The following is a 23,585-nucleotide window of genomic DNA, read 5'->3' as shown; positions in this document are numbered from 1 at the left end:
CAATTCTTTTACAAGATATCCATTTCTTTTTATTTTCTGATATGTCGCATAATATTAACATTTTTGGGGGCTTATTTAGTCGGTTGAAAGATACAGAACTGTACTTAATCACATTTTTTAGTGGAAGTACAATGTTGGCAACATGATTCACTTGATATCATTGGAATATATTTGAATGTACTACAAATTTTTCTTCTTTTTTCCATGTTTTTATTTTTTTATTTTTGTGTTTATTTTTTTTACGAGCTGTTACCTTTTTCTTTTTGTTCTCTATTTACTTTTTTCCTACATTTCTTTCTTTTCTTCTGGCTTTTTTCTAAATTTGTCCTTTTTTTTCTCTTCCCTTTGTTTCTTTTTTTCTCAGCTTTTCACTACTTTTTCATTTTGGTATTTTTTTCTTTTTTGTTCTATTCCCCCATTCCTTCAAGTCATTTTGTGCATAATTTTACATCTTTGGTCATGTTGGGATTAAAGAAGCAAAAACAACCTGAAGAGCCGTTTAGGACCCGAAAGAGTCGGTTCCTTTTAGTGAGCCGAGGCAAAAAAGCCGGTCTTCGTCAAACTCTACTAACTTAACTTTTCAACTTCGTTCGACATTGACTTCAAAATACAGTACCGCATTTAGGACACAACGTCGGGGGAACCCGTGTATTTTGACCTTCATGCACTGTAACTTTGACTTAAGTCGCTTCTTAATTAGTAATTTTGAGCCCTGATTTTTGTGCGCTGGCTAGATTTTCTTGTGCGCTGAGAATGTGCGAGCAGTGCGCAATTGCGCACGCGCGCAGCTTAGAGGGAACACTGGTCCCAACGGAGATCTATGGGTCCCCAAAAGTTTGCGTTATCCAGGTTGAAATTGTAAATCGGCAACAAACATGTAATATAAATCTATATATTCATTCAGTTTTAATCATCATTTTGGTAATACAAATCAGCTATCTCTTCAAGATTGTTCGGTTCACAACAATATTGTAAATTATACAAAATAATATTGCTGAAATAATTATATAAATCTATATTTTCATTCAGTTTTAATCATCATAGTTAATTGGTAATACAAAGCAGTTATCGCTTCAGATTTTTCAGTTCACAATATGGTACATTATACAAAATACTGAAAATACTGCCATCCACTTAACTATCTTTAGCAGTAAAAGCATGGCCAAGTCTTCTTTTTGATGTCGTATCCGTTCATAATTGCCTCTCTCTTCCTGCAGCAACAGAATTTCCATAGCTAATTTGTAGTTTTCATTGTCGTTGTGCCGATCCAATGTGCTGTTCTGAAAGTTCATACTGTAAAATGATTTATGCAGTCCAGTTTTTTTGTCACGCTGGGTACACGCATCACAGAACATGTAGCCTCCATTATCATCCTCCTCATAGCGTAACCAGGAATATAATTGAGTCCATTTTGGCAGAAAAGTCCTTTTTTTGCTAGGAGTATTCTTTTATTTTCTTCCGTCGAATCGTTCGCTTTAACGCACGTGTTTTCCTTGCCTTCGCGATCTTCTGAAGAATTTCTCCCCCGTTTTTTCGTGCCGGAATAATTGCCGTTGTTATCACTTTCTGCATTATGTTTCGACTTATTACTGACACTGAAGGAATTACCAATCTTGTGTTGGTTTTCACCTTAACTCGACGACAAGCACCACAACAATGACGTCATCTCGAAGCAACGAGATCTCGTTGGCCGAGATCGGCGTGCACACGAAAATTCGAACCGCGAGACCAAAACAACAATGGCGGATCTGCCTGACGAAAAGTTTGGAGTGCGGTAAATCTTTATTAAAAAAAAAAAAGTAATCGGGTAATAATGACAATTTTGTGTCAAATAAGTTGCGTCCCGGGGACGCACGTTGATTCGGCACTATGCGTCCCCAGCAAAATTGATGGGTCCCCAGCAAAATTGATGGGTCCCCAGCAAAATTGATGCGTCCCCAGCAAAATTGATGCATCTAGGACGCAGGGACGCGGGCAAACGAGAACACTGTGTATACAGAAGGGTGTCATGCAAGGGACAATGTCTTTTTGATGATGTTTTATGGAGGAGTGGAAGAAAAATGGAGAACTCACTGCATTGGTGGCCTTGAACCAGGACTTCTTTGATGGCCAGCATTCCTCGCTGCCCGGAGGTAACGGCTTCGAAGACAATCTGGGGAGCGCAGAGGAGACTCATAAGGCGGGCCATAAAAATGAGACGCTACCCAAGCGCATTGGAGGGAGTGAATTGCATTATTTTTGTAATATGTCCAACCTGATGCGCCATGTGACAAGCCGGGCTGACGTGTCTTTTTCATTTTCTCCTAGCTCTGATTTCTCGGTAATCCGGTTTCTATCGGGTTGACTTATCGAGCAAGGTCACCCTCAATCACGTTAGTCAATTAGACTTTGGTTGGGGAAGTCATTTGTCGAAGAAAGGTACATATGGGAAAATGTAACCCTCAAAAAGTAGCACACATTGATGTAAGTCATGTGAGCGACCTTTTAAAACCAGAAATAACTGATCCAAATGAATATCCAGAAATTGCAAGAGTGCCTGATGTTTTTGAAACTATTTTTTTGCTTCACTTTGCTTTTTAACAATAAAGTGCTTTTTATTTCTTTAAAAAAAGTCGTCCATTTACTTCAATGTGAAATGAGAGGCCATTTAGGCCAGTGTCTGAAATAACGTCTGGGCATGCATCTTTTAAGCAGGCGTACAACTTACAAAACGTCTCCGCCCAGGTGTCCGACAGCTTTTTCAAGAAAAAAAAACAAACAAACAAAAAAAGAAAGAAAGAAAATCCAAAAGATTTTTTTCAAATCAAACGTGTGCTTTATTCCAATTTCGAAATCTTCGTTCGGTTTGGTAATTTCGGTTCGTTTGGCAATTTGCATACTCGGGCGGCAGTAGCTCAGGAGGTAGAGCGATCGTTTTAGGATTAAGGGATCCCAGTTCGAATCCCGGCTTGTCCGTGTTACATGCCGAAGTGTCCTTGGGTAAGACACTGAAACCCCAACACCCCCAATAAGCAGGTTAGCGCCTTACATGGCTGCACAGATCACGGCCGCTATTGGGAAATGTGAAGCACAATGTAAAGCGCTTTGGGAAGTCATTGACTTGAAAAGCGCTATATAAAAGCAGATCATTTCATTTCATTTCATTTCTCGGCAGCCAATCAGAAGCCTGCATCAAATAACCTTGTGCTTCCGGACTTTCCCGAACGTTATAAGGTTGTGCATTTGCATATCGTTTTCCAAAGTAGACGCACAGAGAACACAAGAAAAATGGAGAAGTGGTTAGGAATGAAGCCAAAACCTCAGCACCAAAAGAAATATTCAAAAGAAGCGAACAAAATTTATGACGCTACAAAACGTAAACGTACATTAAAAGCATCGAAGAAAAAGGAGTTCACGTGGCTTGTAGCAGACGACGCAACGCAAAGATTGCATGAATGAAGATGAGTAAATACAAGTACATACTGATGGCAGATGGATGTCATATACATGCAATGAACGTTATAAGTAGATTTATGATAAACTTAATTTCAAAGTGTTGTTCTGTTATATATTCTGATTATTAATCCTTAATACTTTGCTGTAATGTTTTTTTTTTTGCGATTAGTCGTCTTATTGTGTTTCAAGTTGTGAAAAATGGGACAGGCCACTTTATGGCTGTGCAGGCAACTTCTCAGAGTTGTCTGCCCTGGTGTCCGCTAACTTTTTCTGATGAGTTTCAGACACTGTTAAAGCATATGAAAGTTCTACCATTACTTCAGGCAATCAATACTACCAATTTTCACATTAATTAATCGGTCAAATAACGTGTATCCACCTGAAACTGAATTTTTTGTAAAGATAGTCAAAAGGTGCTTGAAAAAAAAAGCATGGCCGAAGCTAGATTCAGATTCATGTTACAGTTGTTTTATAGAATGGTCGGACTTTAGGAATACCACAAAGGCACTGGTGCGTAAGCTACTCACAAAATGACCGATTCAAATGAATCTACTCATCACAAAAGAAATGTTTAGCGTTCTTTGTACATTTATTAGTCATACCTAAGATTAAAATGACAATATAAGGACAGTCTAAGACTTTTAAAACGACTCTTAAATTTTATAATTGAATGTTAACATCATTTAGCACGGTGTGATAAAATAAATCAAATGTATTTAATCACAATAAAACTACGTAACACAAAACCCAAATTCTAATAAGTATCAACAACATGAAAAAATATCAATGTTTTGAATTTGATGCTCCAGATACTGGTCAAGCTTAAAAGAGGGTCAATTTTTTTAGCTTTTATAACCAAGCTGTGTTACTTTATTGCACAAGGGTCTACTAATCATCTATTAGCCTTCTAATGCAATTAGCAAACACAATGTACTCATTAAAAAAAACTTGAGTACTGATTGAAAGAAATGGGCCTCTGCATCCATGTAGATATTGTATATAAAAAAGACATTTGCAGCTAAAATAGGCATGTACCATGTTTACAACGTATGGGGTTTATTTCTGATTAGTTTCATGTTATCTTAAGAGCAGCTTTAGCGAAAAACTGCTGTCACAGTCTTGTTCCACGGACAGACTGAGGAGTTCATTTCTCCCTCATGCCATGAGGCTCTTCAACTCCACCCGGAGGAGTAAAAGCCCAGATTAAACCCCAACCCCACATTTGCATATTACCCTATTTTATTACAGTGTGTATTTTTCGTAACTTTAAAAGCTCTTTATTAACACACTATATTGGGTATTTTTGTATTCTATATATTTTATTTTATTTATAACACAAGTATACTGCTGGAAGTGTGAATTTCCCTAAGGGGATGGATAAAGTATCTATCTGCATTGAGAAAAAGTATATAATTTCCAAGCTACCCCAAACGTTTAAAGCAGGGGTGTCAAACTCATTTTAACTCGGGGGCCACACGATAGAACAAACATTCTGTTGGGGGCCGGACCAGTAGATTAAAGAGAAAGAAAAAGAGAGATAAAGAAATAAGAGAAAGAGGGGGGATAAAGAAAGAGAGAGAGGGGGAGAGCCCGAGAAACAAAAGAGATAAAAAGAGAAGTCATGAGAGAGGGGGAAAGAAAGGGAGAGGAAGAAAGAAATCGCAAAGGGTAGGAAGAGAGAAAGAGAAAAGAGAGAAAAGGAAAAAAAGGAAATTAGAGCAAAATAAGTTAAAAAGACAGAGAGAAAGAGACAAAGAGCAACAAAGGAAGAGACAAAGAGAGACACAGAGTGAAAGAGACAGAGAGTGGGAGAAAAGGAGTAGAGAGAGAGAGAGAGAGAGAAATAAATACAAGTGCAGTGTCTTTGTGAGAAGCACCATTCTTTAGCAACATCAAGTTGACATATTTCAACCTGCAGCTTGTTTTCATCTTGCGCTTCTCTGAGTGTTGTCTGGCGGGCCGGATTCAATCCCTTAGCGGGCCTGATATGGCCCGCGGGCCGCCAGTTTGACACCTGTGGTTTAAAGAGTACTGCAAGTGTAAAGTTCATTAGATAGTAGATAAATTTCAGTGCGGCGTGAGTGTATGCTGCCGCATTCGCACAGCTGCAAAGGCAAGTGTTCTCAATAGTTTCAGCTGCATCAATGGTCTAACTTCCAAATGAAGCACGCAACAATGTCTTTTTTAAAATCATGTGACCCTGTTCTGCTACACGAGCTGGCGGCTGAAAACAAATGGTCCCCAGCCCTGTCCCAACAGAATGTCAGTTATGCCCTCCACGTGTGATAAAAAAAGGAATTAGAATGTGTATGCCTTCACAATCTTAGGGTGGGCAGTGCAGACTATGCAACAGACCCTGCCACAACACATGTCCCGCATAGCATGAGCACATACGTAAATACCCGGGAGTGCTTCTGCATTATGACTCCACACTGTTCCAAGTATCACAGAATCCTTTTGAAGCCTGAAAAACAAACCTGATAATCTTACACCATATTTTTTTTCAAACGTGTTTATTTATGTAGTTTAACATGTTATATTGTACATGTGTTTCCTTATATCATATATAGTTAATTAACATTTTGTTGTGAGATCCTGAGTTGCTCGACATGAATGAGGTTTATTATAAAAAAAAGTTTGAATATTATGTAGCTTGCACGTTCACTGTAGAAGGAAAAGATACATGCAAATATAATTAAGTAGAATAATACATTTTCTTATTCGAATTATGTATTAATTTTCTGTATTAAATTATTGTCGGTAATATACTGATCAAAGGGATAACCACAAACCTCTCATTTTATACTTCCTTTTTTTCTTAACTTCTTTATACAACATAATAATCCGTAATGTAATGCATCAAAGCAAGTGAGCCGTTGGAGAGACGGCTGTCTTTAATGAGTTGAGCCGAAAAAGCCGGTTCTCTAAAAAGAGACGGACTTCCTTTCACTACATAAAACCCCTTGATTCGTTTGCAACGGAAAAAAACGTTACAGAGATAGAGGCTTCCGCAGCGAACTCGTTTGACTTGATCGATTTGCCGTTTCGTGATAGTCTGTGTATACCGGATGGTACCCATCATTGACCAATTTGCGTTTTTTCGTACAGATTTCCTTGTACGTGGTACACGTCTTAAAATGCATCATAAACGTACTTTGTACGGCAAAACCGTACAGGTTGACAGGTATGCAGACTCCTTTTTTAGCCCGTAAAAGCGGCGGCGAAGACATCAGGCAGGCCGGATGCCTTCAGATAAGACCGTCTAAATATTCATACGGAATATGAAAGCGGATATCTGGGGCCGCCCATGATGGCCTCATTACGGGCTAATTTAAAAGAAATTAAAAGGCCCGAGCACTTCATGCATCGCCGTCAGACAAATGAACTAGACCCCGCCGCCTAATTGAAATCCTTTTGTTTGCGCAACAGACATCAGTCAGCCCCGTCTTAATAGCCGCCATATAATTGATTCCGGCGTCGATGATAGCGCCCGGCATAATTGGGCCCGACCTCGTATCCGCCGGGGGGACGGTGAACCGCAGACGGTGTCGCCGAGAAAAGTTGCCCGGACTCGTTTGTCAGAAGGACCGAGTGATCGCCGACGCCGCCCGAGGGACGTTGCTAAGTAGTACATTACCGAGGGATTGATTAGCTCCGCCGGGCACCGCTGTATTGAGATCAAGACGGATGAGTATGTGACGTTTTTTTCCCCTCAGTTCAGTTTCTGACGATTAAAAGTTTTCTGGATGACCCCGTGAGTGAGCAGTGCGTAGCAGCCTGAAAAGTCGTGCCGGTAATTAAAAGATAATTAAGAATCAGGTGGCTTCCCTTTGACAATTGTGTAGGTTAGCAGGCAATTAAAGATAGCTATAATTAGCGCCGTGTTGTTAATTAGCGACAGAATCAAGTATTTCCATGGCCGCGGGTCGTATGGAGATCATTAACCCTGCCGTTCCGTCACGTGTATAACAGTCGCGCTTCATTTCCAATTCATAGTTCGGTCTACAAATAGTGGAAAATTGGGTCATACAATTACTGTCATGTGACTATTTTTTGACATTTCATCATGATAATTGCCACCTTTCACATTATAAATAGTCACCTATTTTTTTTTTCTATTCTCGGCAGGTTCAGCCGTGTTTCTTTGCAAGACCACGAGAACCGTGAATTCAGTCTTGAAAATCATATGAATATAAAATATTACTGATATTTCTAAAATTATTCTAACATGGGGCAGCACGGCGGCGCAGTGGTTAGGGTGTGTGTGGCACAGTTCTGAGGTCATGAGATCGAACCTCCTGTGTGGAGTTTGCATGTTCTCCCCGTGCTTGCGTGGGTTTCCTCCGGGCACTCCGGTTTCCTCCCACATTCCAAAAATATGCACGTCAGGTTAATTGGCCGGTCTGAATTGTCCCTAGGTGTGAATGAGCAAGCGAGTTGTCCGTCCCTGTGTGCCCTGCGACTGGCTGGCAACCAGTTCAGGGTGTCCCCTGCCCACTGCCCAAAGATAGCTAGGATGGGCTCCAGCACCCCCGTGACCCTACTGAGGATAAGCATGCAGATAATGGATGGATGGATGGATTCTATCATGACAATGTTAAATTTAGTGTAACTGTGTAATTTTTGGACATATTGATTTTGAAGGTAACCAAGTGAAGGAAGAAAATCGTTAGTTTGCAGGTCCAGGTAAAACATTTAAAAAAAAAAATCATACTACCTTTTAGTTAAGTGTTATTTACTTTAGTAACTTCTGCTCATTAATCTTTTGTATTATTCCTTGTCATTTTTAGCACTAGTTTTAAGTTGCACTTTACAATAGAGCAACATTTAGTGGTCCAATATAACACAGTGCAGTGTCTGAAATAACGTCTGCCCGGACGCCCGGGGCGTGCATCTTTAACGTCGGGCGTACAACTTACATAACGTCTCTGCCCGGGTAGCCGACAACTTTTTCAAGAAAAAAAAATATTTTTAACAAATAACAAAAAACATTTTATTCCGATTTAAAAATCTTTGTTGGTTTTGAAAATTTCGGAATTTCGGTTTGTTTGGAAATTTCGGAATTTCGGTTTGTTTGTAAATTTCGGAATTTCGTTCTGTTTGCCAATTTGCATACTCGGCAGCCAATCAGAAGCCTGCATCGAATAACTACGTGCTTCCGGACTTTCCCGAGCGTACTGATGGCACATGGAAAACAGCAATGTCATATACATGCAATGATATGATATGATATCATTATTTGATATGTTATAAGTAGATTTAAGTAGATTTATAATTTAAAGTGTTGTTCTGTTATATATTCTGATTATCAATCATTATCAATCAATTATCAATACTTTGCAAAAACGGATTTTTTTGCGATAGGTCGTCTTATTGCTTTTCAAGTTGTGAAAAATAGGGCAGGCAACTTTATGGCTGGGCAGGCAACTTTTCAGAGTTGCTGTCCGGTAACTTTTTCGCACGAGTTTCAGACACCGCATTAAAAATACAAAATTATACTACCTTTTAGTTAAGTGTTGTTTACTTGAGTAACTCTTGCTCATTAATTCTTTGTATTCTTCCTTGTACTTTTTACCACTAGTTTTGAGTTGCACTTTACAATATAGCAACATTTAGCGGTCCAATATAACACAGTGTTCCCTAAACCTTGTGTTGAAATTTTTGAAAACATTTTTTTCCAAAGTCACTAAAAAATTTCCATAGCTAATTTGTAGTTTTCATTGTCGTTGTGCCGATCCAATGTGCTGTTCTGAAAGTTCATACTGTAAAATGATTTATGCAGTCCAGTTTTTTTGTCACGCTGGGTACACGCATCACAGAACAACAGTTTTGAAGGTAATGTGGTAAACAATATGAACGGGAATTCTGTCTCGAAAGAGATTATCAGCATCGTACTACACTATAAATTGCCTAGTAACAAAACATGGGTCTGCTGTTAATAATATCATTACATTTTAATAAAATGATCATAAGTAGTATCAGAAAAATCTTTGTAAATGTAATGGAGTCATGGATTTAGTGACCAATTTAACCAACGGCTCAAAGGACCACTTGTACATCTGCTATTATCTTAATTTCAATTTGGAAGCGTTAAAAAAGGACCGGCACTGCATTAATTTGCTTCATAGTCGCAAGTCAAAATCTCTCGACTGTTGCTTCTCGCTCCCTGGTGTACATGGACCTCTCATTAAGCGCCCTCTCCTATCTTGTCTTCGGCGGCGGGAAACTCAGCAGTGTCCTTTGTTAACCGACCCATCATCCTCGCCTTTGGTTCTCCCTCTTCACCGCCGCTCGTCCGCCCACCCAGCACGTCATGAAATAATTCACAGACGGACCAGCCGCCCCCTGCCCACCGCCACCCCTTTACCCCCACCTGGAGGGTGAGGGGTCTCTCTGCATCAATTAACATTTGGCTGGGCTCGGGGAACAACCCCGGCGAAAGACTAATAGGAAGGCGAGTGTGAAATCACCTTGCCCGGACTGCCGGTGATGCGCACCGGTAAGTGAAAATGAGTTTCAGAAATAGGGCTGAGATGGAGGAGCGAGTTAAAAGATTACCATGGATACCGAGGTAGGAATCAATACGAGCTGTTTTCAATGGGACGCTATTGTTTGGGTCTCCTCAAAAGGAGCACTGTGTCTGGCTTGGTCTTGTTAAAAGGCTTTAATGACTTTGGCTTTGCCACAAAAGCGCTCTCGCTATTTATCACACACACCCGCACAAAAAAATAAATGGAAACGCTGAGGTTTCCTCACCTGGTAGAAGTTCGGCCAGTAGGTGCTCACGGCCAGCTCCACCTGTCCCCAGGCACGAGACGCCGGGGCGGACACGTTCCAGACGGGCGTCCCCATGGGGCTGTTGTTTTCCTTGATGTAAACATTCAAGAGGCCCGGGTGACTGTTTTCTCGGCCCCCGATGTAGTAGTGAAAGATGACGCAGTGGGTGTCGTTCTCACGTAGCTGGGGTGTTAGCAGTAACGCCTTCTGCCCGGAAAAGCGTCCGGAGGTGTTGACCATCATGAAGGATGTACCTGCAGGGTTGAAAACAAGCAACATAAATAACTACAACTAGTTATGATTTAGTTACTGTCGGCTCACTTGGCACTAGAACAATGCTTGAATTGTTTTCGGTCATGCTCCCCCACTAGGGAAAAGAAAACCTCGAGTGGGCTACTTAGCTGTTCTTAGGGGGCTACCTGGTGCCTGCGGGCACCATGTTGGTGACCCCTGGTGTATTTGTAAACGGACTGAAGTATCAAACATTCTATCCATCTACCTTGGTCATATCCCTCAAGAGGGGTGACCGACAGCAAGACAAACACAGACAATAACGAAGAAAAAGGGAAAAAGTAGCAAAAAAAACACACAAAAATGTTCCAACCCAAATGCCCAAACACCCAAACAAGTCAGGCACCTTGGCACCCAAGTCGGTCATGTTTTCGTCCCTCCAGATGAAACAGGACACAAGAAAACGGCCGTGTCACTCGGGTCAGGGTGTCACAACACATTTGTGTTCAACAGCAAGGCCCGACAGCTTTCACTGGTTTACCCCTGCCGCATCATATAGGTGCCCCGCCCATCCCTTAGAACGCATCCAAACATCCCACTATCTTTTTAAAACACCTCTTCACTCATTCTTATCACCAACAAGAGCTCTAGCTTTTACTAGATCTAGACCTCTTTCCTGCAGTGTACTCATAACACCATCCATCCATGTCAATCGCGGCCTTCCTCTTGGTCTCCTTTGATTTACATTTTCCATTTACTTCTGTATCAAACATATCTTAGAAATACCCAAAATGACCTGAAAAAGGCTTCGTATTTCTTTACAGGCGCAGAACCTATGACTAATTTGTATGACAACCCATGTTAACTATGCATCCGGGACTGCTAAGGAAAACCCGCCTGAAAGGTGTTCTAAAAATTAAACGTATTACCAAACAACCTTTTTTTTTCCCAATTCGGCGCAGAATGTGTGGTGTTTCTCCCGCAGTTATGCAAGTATGTTGCAAAATATTCCATGTGCCAGGTACTTTTAAATTGTTGTCTTAAAGTTGACCTGGCTTGTTTTCCTTAGTGTTCTGTTCCTTCAACCACAGTTCTTTCAAAATTTTGAATCCCATTAGCAGAACATATGAGGCACCTCTGAAACGGACAGGAATTGTAGTGAACACCGATTGGATACCACTAGTTCCAACATGGACGTAGGCGATTCTGGTTTTTGTTTGTTTTATTGTGCATGTGTCGCCGTTCATATAGCTTTGTCCGGTTAGCTCCCCGTTAGCAATGAAGTTGCCGAGGGCTTTCCCGTTTTGTTTGCTCCCGGTTGGAGCTTGCTGGGTGTCCACTGTGAAATGTTTGGCCACCTAGCCTGGCTTTAGCGTCATTATTTTGACGTGCCCCTTGGCTTATTCCTTGCCGCTTTTCGTTCCTGGTTAGCCTGGCTACTCACTGCGTGTTTTCTTTTGTGTTGGCCAGCCTTGCGCGTTTCCGCTAAGGGTGCGACGACCTTCCATTGATCGTCCCGGTTAGCCCGCTGTTGGTGACTTTCCATGTGTTATTTTTGCCAGTGAGCCCCATTTTGGCTGCTCACCCTTTGTTCTACCGTTACTGCATCCATCTGCGACAAGACCCCCAGGCATATCCACCAAAACTTTGCTTAAAACACTCTTAACTTCTTCGACTAACTAACACATAAAAATGTGGCGACTGGCTTGCTAGGTTGTTGGTGTTCATCCTATGACAGCATAGCTCAGGATGACAAAGGCAAGACATGCTGTCTTCAAAATGCTTTATTATAGAGAATAATAGGAACAAACCAATGGAATTATATAAACCATATTTTCTGCACTAAATGTTGCACGAAAAACAAAAAGTGTAGTATTTGTGCATTCATTGATCAGTAAAAATATATCACTGATCACAATTGCATAACTTTTAAGCCCTAGGGACACATATGACACATGAAAAGGCATTAGGTCTCATCCAATGATCACAATATTGCCAAATTGTTGATGTTTTCATTGGGAGAGAATAGTGTCAAACATTAAACAGGTCCGTGGTACAGCCGACTGGCAAAGTCTTTAGGAAGCTCACTAGATTCAGAACTGAATGCTGATGAAGGTACAGTATTGACTAATTCTGTCTTTCTAAACTGAATGAGGAGAACGGCATTGTGGGAAGTAATTTGACAGTCCTAAAATATATGGTAAAAATAGAAGAAAACCGCATGTAATCAAAACGTTTGTGACTGACGATGCTTAGTTTGACCTGAGAAAAAGTGAAACAACATGCCTGGCAAGAATTTGGGAATACCTATGGTGAGAACTGTCGCTGTGACTCCCATCTCTTCTTCCCTCCCTCACTCTTGCATCGTCTTGTAAACATGACAGAGCCTCTACCTCTCCCCCTCTTACCCCACGCTCCTTGTTATCTGGAGTCGGAGACAGATGGAATCGCCGAGCGTTGCGAGCGAGGCGCACCAAGACAAGCGCGGCGCGCTCGACTCATTGACTGAACAAATAGGCTATTGTGAGAGAGCGCCGGTCCGAGGCCACCGATTCACTCCGTGTTATTCGCCCCCGTTTTAGAAACAAGCTTGTTGCTAAATGTTGACTTAAACAACAGAGATTGTGAGCGTTCAGCTCCGTCTCACACAGTCTGGAACAGAAAAGGCCGTGACGAAAACAAACGTGGGGTCTCGTCAGTGTGCCTGTGTAATACTTCTCACTTGTGTTTTATTGGCACCACAGGAGGGGCATTAGTTTAACTTTTAATATCCAACCCAAGCAATAAAAGCTAAATGGGGGCACGTATTGATTTCCCATCACATCCTCCCGCTCTCTCGCCGAAGGAAAACAGTCCCCACAAATATCTTTCATCTTCAGGCCGGCCCTTTTTTGTATTCCCATTCACGGTAATAGTCCGAGAAGTCAATTTATCAAGAGATAAGAGCATTTTCTCATTAAGGCGCTCGGTTCCCTGGACGTCTCTGCAGAGGTAGGAACCGGCTTTCTGAATTCAGCTGTAATTATGGCTTCGGGTTTTTTTTGAATTGCTGAGATAAGATACTGTAATCCTTTATTCAGTGAAGGGACTGAATGCTCAATTCTTGCAATAAAAATGTTAAAAGTTGAAAGATAATGGCAACATCTTCAGTTCACAAACAGTATCAAGAATCTGGATGTTTTCCAAGAAATGGCCAATATTATAAATGTGGTATTACTTTATGATTAAATTTAGCTTTTAGGTCTAAAGCTACTGGAAGCTAGAGCTCTTGTTGGTGATAGGAATGAGTGGAGAGATGTTGTAAAAGGATATTGGGGTGTTTGGACGTGTTCAAAGGGATGGCAGGGCACCTGTATGATGCGGCAGGGGTAAACCAGTGAAAGCTGTCGGGCCCAGCTGTTGAACGGAAGTGTGTGTTGTGTCACCCTGACCCGAGTAACATGGCCGCTTTCTTGTGTCCAACTTCGCATGACCAACTTGGGTGCCGAGGTGCTTAACTTGTTTGGGTGTTTCGGCACCTGTATGATAGATACGGCAGGGGTAAACCAGTGAAAGCTGTCCGGCCCTACTGTTGAGAGTGTGTTGTGTCACATGGCCGCTTTTTTGTGTCCCATTTCATCTGGAGGGACGAAAGCATGACCAACTTGGGTGCCGAGGTGCCTAACTTGTTTGGGTGTTTGGGCAATTGGGTTGGCCATGGTCCAATAATTTTTGTGTGTGTTTTTTGCTATTTTTTCCCCTTTTTATTTTCTTTGTTATTGTATGTGTTTGTCTTGCTGTCGGTCACCCCTTGAGGGATGTGATCAAGGTAGATAGATAGATAAATTTAGGTTTTCAATAAAATACGATTTCATGCATATTTTAAAACAACGTTTTACATTCATCTCAGAAAATCAGGATCACTCAAAGAGTGCCAGTACACTCAAATTATTTAGAAAACTGAGTGCTGATTGGAGCAATCAGAATCACTAACATGACTTATGACATACACATAACCCCTACTCATGTCGTTCGCAACAATCTTATTAGGGGGCAGGCACAAGCAATTCTGAACATTTGTTGCATCAATTCATTACATTAAAGGATGATTTATCCATGTCACTGACTTAAATCAACAAAGTACCATGCCTGTTTGCTCTGGCTTCAAAAGTAGGCTCCATTGCTGTTTCCCGTCTGTTAACAAGGTGTGATCATATGTGGATTGCCAGATGAATAGACTGACACTATAAATGGACGGCTACAACTGACGTTTTTGCCGTAGGCATAGGAACTAAAACGGAAATATCTCAGAGAAATTAACCAATAAGAATGAGACTAACAAGTAAACAGGATTTTGTGTGTATTATGTGTCCCTTTCCTACAAGTTCCACAGTGCTTTGTGACATAAAATTAACCTGCACAAGGTAAAGTGCACATATTCAGCGATGAACACAAGTCAAGTCATGTTTATTTGTGACGCCCTTAATCACAAAGAGTCTCAAAGGGCTTCACAGGTTATTACACAGACTATTTTTTCAGACTATTACTACACCATCCCCTGATCTGGAACCAACATGCAAGGAAAAACTCAAAAACCTCAACATGAGGAAAGTAAACATATTCCTTGTGTAATGCTATAGTATATTTCTATATTTATAGTCCCTACTTAATATGGCTTGTTATAGAACAAATTAACTGTGAAAATTGAGGCAATACTGTAATTTAAAGTCTGACATTTTTAATGCATGATTTAAAAAAAAAAAACGCTTTCCATTTAAATCGTTTGCTCCCATGTTTTGGTGGGCAGCTTCAGTCTTTATCTTGAAATAGCAAGAGGGCCCGGAATCCAGTAAGGTCCATACCCAGAAGGGCAGATGAACCACAAAGGACTTCAAAAATAGACATTTGAAAGACTATGCTACCTTTTAGCATAATATTGCTTTCATTGTTCCCTTTAGGTCTGCGGTTTTAAGACCCAGGAGGGTTGGGAAATCGGAGGGTGGTCGGTTGAATTCCCATAAGAGCGCGAACATGAGGAAGGATAATAATGGAATTTTGAGAGATGAAGTGCCCTTTAGTCAACCTTAACTTTAGCTTGAAGCGTTATTACTGGGGCTGGCAGTTTAATGCAAGGGAACCTGGAAATTGGTTGGTTTAATGCCCAAAAGAGTCACTCCATCCCACCAATTTAGTAATGTGGAACAAGTTGCCTTCATCAAGCTCTTTGTCAAATATATGGACACTAAAATTGGTTTTGTTGGAGTTGATGATGAATCCTCTGGACTGAAGCTATAGGAATTTGAGAGGCAACCTGTCAGGTCCAGAACGGAAACAGGACCCACTCGCGTAATGTTACTCACAGTTTTTTTGGGAAAAAGGGAAAGGATTGCACACACGATCCGGAGATCGCTGGTCGCGGGGAGCAGGTTGCTCAGACACGGAATTGGTATAACCGTGGCGAGCGATGGCGGTGCCGGGAATGGAAAAAAACAGGTCAGTAGCCGGGATACAAGAGCAAAAATGTGAACGGGATCGGAAACAAGTTGAAAGCCAGGAGGGGAGAGTAGACGTGGTCAAGATCAAAAACGGGTCCTTATTCGGGACGGGAGAACAGATGTGGTCGAGATCAAAATGGGTTGTAAATCAGGAGGGGAGAGCAGACGTGGTCAAGTCAAGTCAAGTCAAATTTATTTAAATAGCCCTTAATCACAAAAATGTCTCAAAGGACTGCACAGGATTACAATGACACAATTACCTGATCTTAAACCAACATGCGGGCAAGGAACAACTCAAAACCTCAGCGTGAGGAAAAAGAGAAACCTTGAGAAGGGACGATTTCGTAGCGTAGCGGGACACAAACAGGAGCAAAAACACGGGATAGGCGAAAAAGTGCTTGCTGTTGAAGGATTTTATACATTTGACTATAAAGGATTTTATACAATTGAATACAAATTACATTCATTGATTGCAATGAAGATTTTTACCGAGTAGGCTAAAGTTCAATGAGCAGTGAAAGTTCAGGGCAACCTGGTAGAAAATATTGTTTACAGGAATGGCGGGAACGTGAGGCTGATAAGATAGCACATACGACGACGCAGAAAGGCCCTGATGATGGAGGACGGCAGGCATTGTTTGAGAAATGCTCTCCGTGTTTTGAGTTTTCCAGAAATCGCGGCGAAGTGGTGGAGCTCACGTTGGGCTTCATTGGCACGCCCATGGAAGGAACCGGCACACCATCTTGCGGAAAGACGTGGGCCGAGGGAAAAAAGGCTGGAAGACTTCAGAGAAGGCTTCACACAGATGCCAATGACACTAATTTCACTAATTCGGCCGTATTCGATGGAGTTCACTTAGTTAAATTGTTAATGGTATTAAATCTGCCCCCGTGTGAAAATGTCGGCTTTTCTTGTTCATCTTTTCCATCAAGAAACGAGCGGGCTTTGTTGGGTGAATGTAGGTTGTGTTTAGTTAATGGAGTCAGATAACTAATTCGAACAATTTGGTAAACGATACATTTTAATATTTAATTCCCAACACTGTGTAAAAACAAAGATTCACAGACGGAATGACAGGACAGAGTTTAAATACTGACAGGGAGCCAATGTGTCAACAAGCTGCAGCTGGCGCCACACGGGCGGGGCCAGTTGGGCGCCATGGCAACCGTTCTAATGAAAGAGAAGTCCTCCCTGGCAAGACATCCCCGGTTTTTGCCACCTCATTGTTACATACCTGTCGCGCTCCAGGGCTCCATGCCCTTACAAACTGTCGTATTTTCCCTTACAAAATACAAAATAATCTTACACCATATTTTTTTTTCAAACGTGTTTATTTATGTAGTTTAACATGTTATATTGTACATGTGTTTCGTTATATCATATATATATTGTAAATGAACATTTTGTTGTGAGATACTGAGTTGCTCGACATGAATGAGGTTTATTATAAAAAAGGTTCAAAAATGAAGTAGCTTGGACATTCACTGTAGAAGGAAAAGATATAATTAAGTAGAATAATACATTTTCTTATTCAAATTATTAATTCATTTTCCGGATTAAATTATTGTGGATAATATACTGATTAAAGGGATTTTCATTTTCTGCTTTTATACTTCCTTTTTTTCTTAACTTCTTAATACAACATCATAATTCGTAAAATAATGTATCAAAGCAAGTGAGCCGTTTGAGAGCCGGCTCTCTTTAATGAGTTGAGCCAAAAAAGCCGGTTCTCTAAAAAGAGACGGACTTCCTTTCACTACATAACTACCACATGAAATCCGAGGCGGCAGACGCATGCGCACAGTAGCATCAAACCGCTAGCTTCGTTTGCAACGGAAAAAAACGATACCGAGATATAGGCTACCGCGGCGAACTCGTTTGATTTGCCGTTTCGTGATAGTCGGTGTATTGTATACCAGATGGTACCAATAATTGACAAATTTGCAATTTAAAATGCACAATAAACGTACTTTGTACGTCAAAAACGTACAGCTTGACAGGTATGTTGTTAAATCTACCACAGAAACTGTTCAAGTATCAGTGTTCTTCTCAGCCGACGCTCCATTTTAATGGGAATAAATACATGTTACTCAAGAATGTACGTTGTACGCTACGGGGCCGTTTCCATGGCGACCGACCAAACCACGGCATGTAGCACACCAGAGATGACCCAGCGCCAGCTCTGTTTTTGTTTTGGCTTTTGATGAATAAGTTATGTAACAGGTGCGGTTTGACTCAGGAGAACGGGAGAAGGTCGGGAACGGCCATCTGGTATCGGGAAGGTGAGAACTGTACGCTAGAAAAGCATTTTTGCGTAAAAGACGCCGACGCCGTAAACAGTCCTAATGAGCGAGGCCTGATCACAATGGCCCCCAGTGTGGCTGATTGTTGTCATTTGCATTCCGCTGATTAAAATTGTCATTATGTCCAATTTGAGAAGCAGGGCCGACTTTGAGGTTTCAGGTGTCGCCTGACGTTCGACTTCGGCTGATGTTTCATTAATAATGCCGGGCCATCTGCTCCAAGGCGAGGAATCAACACTTTTCCATGAAGTGATGAATTGTTGAGTTGTGGCCCTACTGGCAATTTCCAACCTTTTTGCACTGCCGCAAAGCCCCTTTTGTTTGGTAATTAGGGAGGGAAATATCACAGGCACATGGCCCTTTCGTGGGCAGTTTTAACCGCTCTCTTAATGAATAAATAATAGTAAACAATAAGCGGACGTATTATGGAAATTTTACTTGGATATGTTATAGTTATTTTACTTTTTAATTGGGGCATGCGGCCTTTATAACCATCAAGTATGAAATTAGAAAAATATAATTAAATATTTCCAAAGTTGTGGTTGTTATATTCCAGCAGTCCCTCGTTTTTTTTTTTAATTAATCCGTTCCAAAACCACACAAGAATTTCTCTGAAGTAGGACATGTACACAGGTAATTACTACAGTAGTACATCTTTCTACGAGCACCTCTAATCACAAAAACTTTAGGATACAAGTTTTTTAACAAAAACCTACGAAGGAAAATCTAGCTCGGAAGCAGTCCCAGGGGCTGCCACTAGAGACTGCTCGAAACTGCTCGGGACAACTCACCGCTCGTTACTTCTTGCCTTCAGCATCAGCTCTTCCAGTTTGCGCATGCAAACTACAACAGGCAACACATTTTGTGCAGTAAATATGTTGAGTGTATGTTTATTTAAAGTTACAGTAACTTTAATCATACAATAAGTGCTTACGTATTAACAGTCTTATTATCAATATTAGTCACTCTTCTAACTGTATACCTCCGGCAATTGCTTTCGCTATAAATGATTGCAAAACGTAATTATTAAGCAATAACAAACCTTACAAACACAACGCAGCACCAATTAACCCCCAAGACAGATTAAGTAGAATACTGTGATAATATTAGAAATATACAATGACATTGTCTACCACCAGTGAGAAAGACAAGATGGGCAGAATGAGATCGGTCTCTTTTTTTGTTTTTTTTTGTTTTTAGCTATAGGCCAGACTGGCAGCACTGCCGTTGCCTTCTCCCAAACGCAGTCAGAGTCGCTTCATTGGAAAATGAAAATAATCCTCGAAGCACTTGCTGGTGATCAGCATTTCTTTGCTTTCTTCTGACTTTTTTGGAGTCAAATTTAATTGATGAATTTCTTTTCAATGTAATGAACCGCTAAAAGCTAGCAGTAGCGGTGCTCCCTAGTTGGTTAAGGGAGGCAACACCCACTGACAGACAGGTTACACCAGCCTACCTTGCAAACCGACCAGCCCATGATGGCCGTGCACACAGTAACACAGAGCGCCCTCCTTAATCTGTCACCACTGAACACAATGCACAAAACAATGATATCAACGACAACAAAGACGAAAACAATTCATTTAAAAAACGCTAAGGGTTGAACCAGCAATAACCGAAACGCGAGGTAGCGAGGGTAGAGACCTCATCTTGGGATCAAAAGGTCGCAGGTTCGATTCCCGGCTCCTCCGTGTTATATGTGGAAGTGTCCTTGGGCAAGACACTGAATCCCTAATGCCCCCAATAAGTAGGTAGGCGCCTTGCATGGCTGACTCCCTATTGGTGTGTGTGAGAGTGTGTGTGTGAATGGGTAAGTGTGAAGCACATTGTAAAGCGCTTTGGGAGGTCTTCATTGACTTGAAAAGCGCTATAGAAATGCATTTACCATTTACCATAATCAAAATAACGAAATCTCCTTTCCTTGTGTAGAATAAACTTAAGTATCGAAACATCCACATGGAATTAAACACAGAAGTCATAAGCCTACATAACAGCGAAAAAGGGAGGCGAATCAAAACCCTCCAACTCGTCAAATTTCAAAAGAACTCATTTCCCCCCAGTTTCTCACATTCACGTGTGAGGAGCGGCAACATTAACGTCACTCTGGGCTGAAGCAGGGGCACTTCATTTTCTAATCTAATTCATTTTTCATAGCCTGGCTGTGTGTTCTGCGCCTCGTCATTGTAATGGAAGGTGAAGGTGGCCTACATTTGTAATAATAAGAAATCTGACGGTCCGAGTGGAGCAGTCAGGCAGCCTTGAGAGTCTGCTCTATTTTTAATTGATCTTCATCACGCCACCGCTGAAGGCTGAAAAAAGGGATGCAAATTTAAAAATACGCTCGCCGGTGCATTAGCACTGCCTTAACACAGTGTCTTTGTCTTTTGCTAGTGCCATTTTGTCCGCTAATTAGCCGGTGGTGGTCGTGGGGGCAGGACTGAATGGCAATCACTGACAATGTCGAAGGTGCGAAAATGGCGGCTAATAGAGGGGGAGAGTGTTTTTCATTTTTCTGATGCTTTTACATTTTTTTATTTCATTTCCTGTTTACTTAGTAGTTATTTAGTTCCTAATTAACAGTGACCAATGACACTTTAAAACAGTGCAGTGCTCTTTACTGTAGAAAACAACAAAAAAAAGCCATGCAAATTCGGCTTCTTATTACATTGCTTTGTCGGTGTCAAGAAACGCTGTGGAAATAAAGGGAGGAGCTACATTTAAACATTCATAAGGAACATGGCCAAGGGGGCTTGGCAAGGATAGTTATTATTCATTTCAAAACTTTATGAAGAAATTCTCAGTTTATTTGATCACATGGTGAATACAACCAATATGAAAAGTGAATGCTAATCTGTTTGGGTGCAGGTCAAAGCTCTGCTTATATACCAGGGATGGGCAAGCAAAAATATCATCCATCCATCCATTATCTGCACCACTTATCCTCAGTAGGGTCGCGGGGGTGCTGGAGCCCATTCCAGCTGTCTTCGGGCAGTGGGTAGGGGACAGCCTGAACTGGTTGCCAGGCAGTCGCAGGGTACACAGAGACTGACAACTCTCTTGTTCATTCATACCCAAGACAATATGGATCGGCCAATTAACCTGACATGCAGGTTTTTGGGATGTGGGCGGAAACCGGAACGCCAGCAGGAAACCCACACAAGCACGGGGAGAACATGCAAACTCCGCACAGGAAGGCTGGTAGCTGGGTATGAACCCATGACCTCAGCAGTGTGCTAGGCACGCGCTAACCGCTGCTGTGCCTGTGGTAAAAATACCAAATATGGAACCTGCATCAACTGCCTTTAGTCCCCATTCAAAAGAATAGCAAAATGCCATTGAATAAATGCAATGCTAGTATAAAAGTTTGCTCCGATTAAAAAAAAAAAAAACACATCAAGTCATGTCTTGCAGGAAATTGTATGTACTAATGGTATCAGTACATGGTATCAGTATCAATGACTACGTTTTACGGAAACGTGGCTCCCGTCTAGCATCCCGGACGCTAACGTTGAGCTACCTGGAGCTACCCGGCTTCAGCGCTGTTAGACAGAGACACGAAAGCCTGCGGGATGCGGAGAGGAAGTGGACTTGCTATCTACATGAACACGAGGTGGTGTAACCCTGGGCACAAAAATTTCCATCTGCTGCAGGGATGTCAAACTTTTGGCCTAGCGTGTGACGTCAACCACTCCGCTGTTGCTAAACTAGAACACAGCACCCCGAGGCCATCCTGTTAATCTGTTAATAATCAACACAAGGATACTGCTGGAAGTGTGAATTTCCCTACAGGGATGAATAAAGTATCCATCTATGTATCTATCTATCTAAAATGGTTGAAACACAGAATGTGTTGCCAGATTTTTTTTAATTTGTGTTTGTTTAGGTGAAATTTTATTCCTTAATACTGTGATTAATTCAAAAATGTTCCAAAAAATTAACAACCAAATGTTTCATAAGGACCAAAACAATTTCATGATAATCCAAATTGGCACCATAACTTGTACATGTGCATTTAGGGTCTGATGCAATATCTACAGTAAATAGACCAATATTTTGGTGAAATTAAATTTTAAAGTGCAAGATATCTTCGCTTTCCATTCTGTTCCGTGTGTGTTTTGCCAGTCTTTGATTTTTTTTTCTCCCTTACCTTTCATTTAGGATCATTTTTTTGGGTTTGTTTTTTTATAAATATAACCTCAATTGCAGTATTGAGTCATTGTCTGTCCTCAAATTATCTTACGTAATTGTCTTTAATGATACCAGGAGAACATTGGCTACTTTCATTCTGTGCATCAAAAAATAGAATGAATGGGAACAAATAAATTGATGTAGCTATGTACAAGAGGTATTTGCCAAAAATCCAAGCACTGGACTTGTTACCTAATAATATATGACATTGCATGGAAATATATTGTTTATGCCTGAGGTCTGTAACCTTTTCTGTACCATGGACCAGTTTAATGTCTGACTATATTGGCCCAATAAAAACATTAGAATTAACAACAATAACGATGACAATAAGAAGCCCACATCCATCGTTTAATCACTAAACCACTAATGATTTAGCCTACATAGGAAAAGTTAATTAAATTAAACTTGATCTCATCAAACTATTTTTACTCACAGTACCACCTCACACCGTGAGTAAACATAGTGTGATGATGAGATAAAATGCAATGCCTTTTCCTCCGTCATTTACATATATTCGGCACTCTCGCCACAGGGATCCAGGTTGGTTTCTTGAGCAAATTATGCCAGGAATATAATGCAGTGTCTGAAACTCATGACAAAAGGTTACCGGACACCAGGGCAGACACCTCTGAAAAGTTGCCTCCCCAGCCATAAATTTGCCTGCCCTGTTTTTCATAACTTGAAACACAATAAGACGACTAATCGCAAAAAAAAAAACATTGTTGCAAAGTATTATGGATTGATAATCAGAATATATAACAGAACATAACTTTAAAATTAAGTTTATTATAAATCCACGTATTACATTCATTGCATGTATATGACATCGCTGTTTTCCATCTGCCATCAGTATGTACCTGTATTTACTCATTTACGTTTTGTAGCGTCATCAATCTTGTTAGCTTCTTTTGAATGTTTCTTCAGGGGCTGAGGTTTTGGCTTGATTCCTAATCACTTCTCCATTTTTCTTGTGTTCGTCTACTTTGGAAAACGATATGCAAATGCACGACCTTATAACGCTCGGGAAAGTCCGGAAGCGTTGCTTCGTCTGCTGCAAGTCACGTGAACTCCTCTTTCCGCGATGCTTTTCGTGTACGTTGAAGTTTTGTAGCGTCATAAATTTTGTTAGCTTCTTTTGAATCTTCTGGGGCTGAGGTTTTGGCTTGATTCCTAA

The 23,585-nt window shown here is 41.1% G+C and overlaps 1 protein-coding gene across 1 annotated transcript in view; it reads right to left on the bottom strand.

Moving 5' to 3' along the window:
* LOC148376640 (receptor-type tyrosine-protein phosphatase mu) overlaps positions 1–23,585 on the bottom strand; it is a 366,093-nt gene that overhangs the window by 258,525 nt on the left and 83,983 nt on the right. Inside the window, exons 3-4 of the mRNA XM_088349733.1 lie at positions 10,192–10,466; positions 2,074–2,152 (exon numbers count right to left, since the gene is read on the bottom strand). Of these exons, the coding sequence (XP_088205859.1) occupies positions 2,074–2,152; positions 10,192–10,466 (354 nt within the window). The remainder of the gene's footprint in view (positions 1–2,073; positions 2,153–10,191; positions 10,467–23,585) is intronic.

Source organism: Urocampus carinirostris, chromosome 1, assembly GCF_059441175.1.
Source record: "Urocampus carinirostris isolate Australia breed hairy pipefish chromosome 1, RoL_Ucar_1.0, whole genome shotgun sequence".
In the NCBI taxonomy this organism is placed as follows: domain Eukaryota; kingdom Metazoa; phylum Chordata; class Actinopteri; order Syngnathiformes; family Syngnathidae; genus Urocampus; species Urocampus carinirostris.
This window is presented reverse-complemented; position numbering and strand designations above follow the sequence as displayed.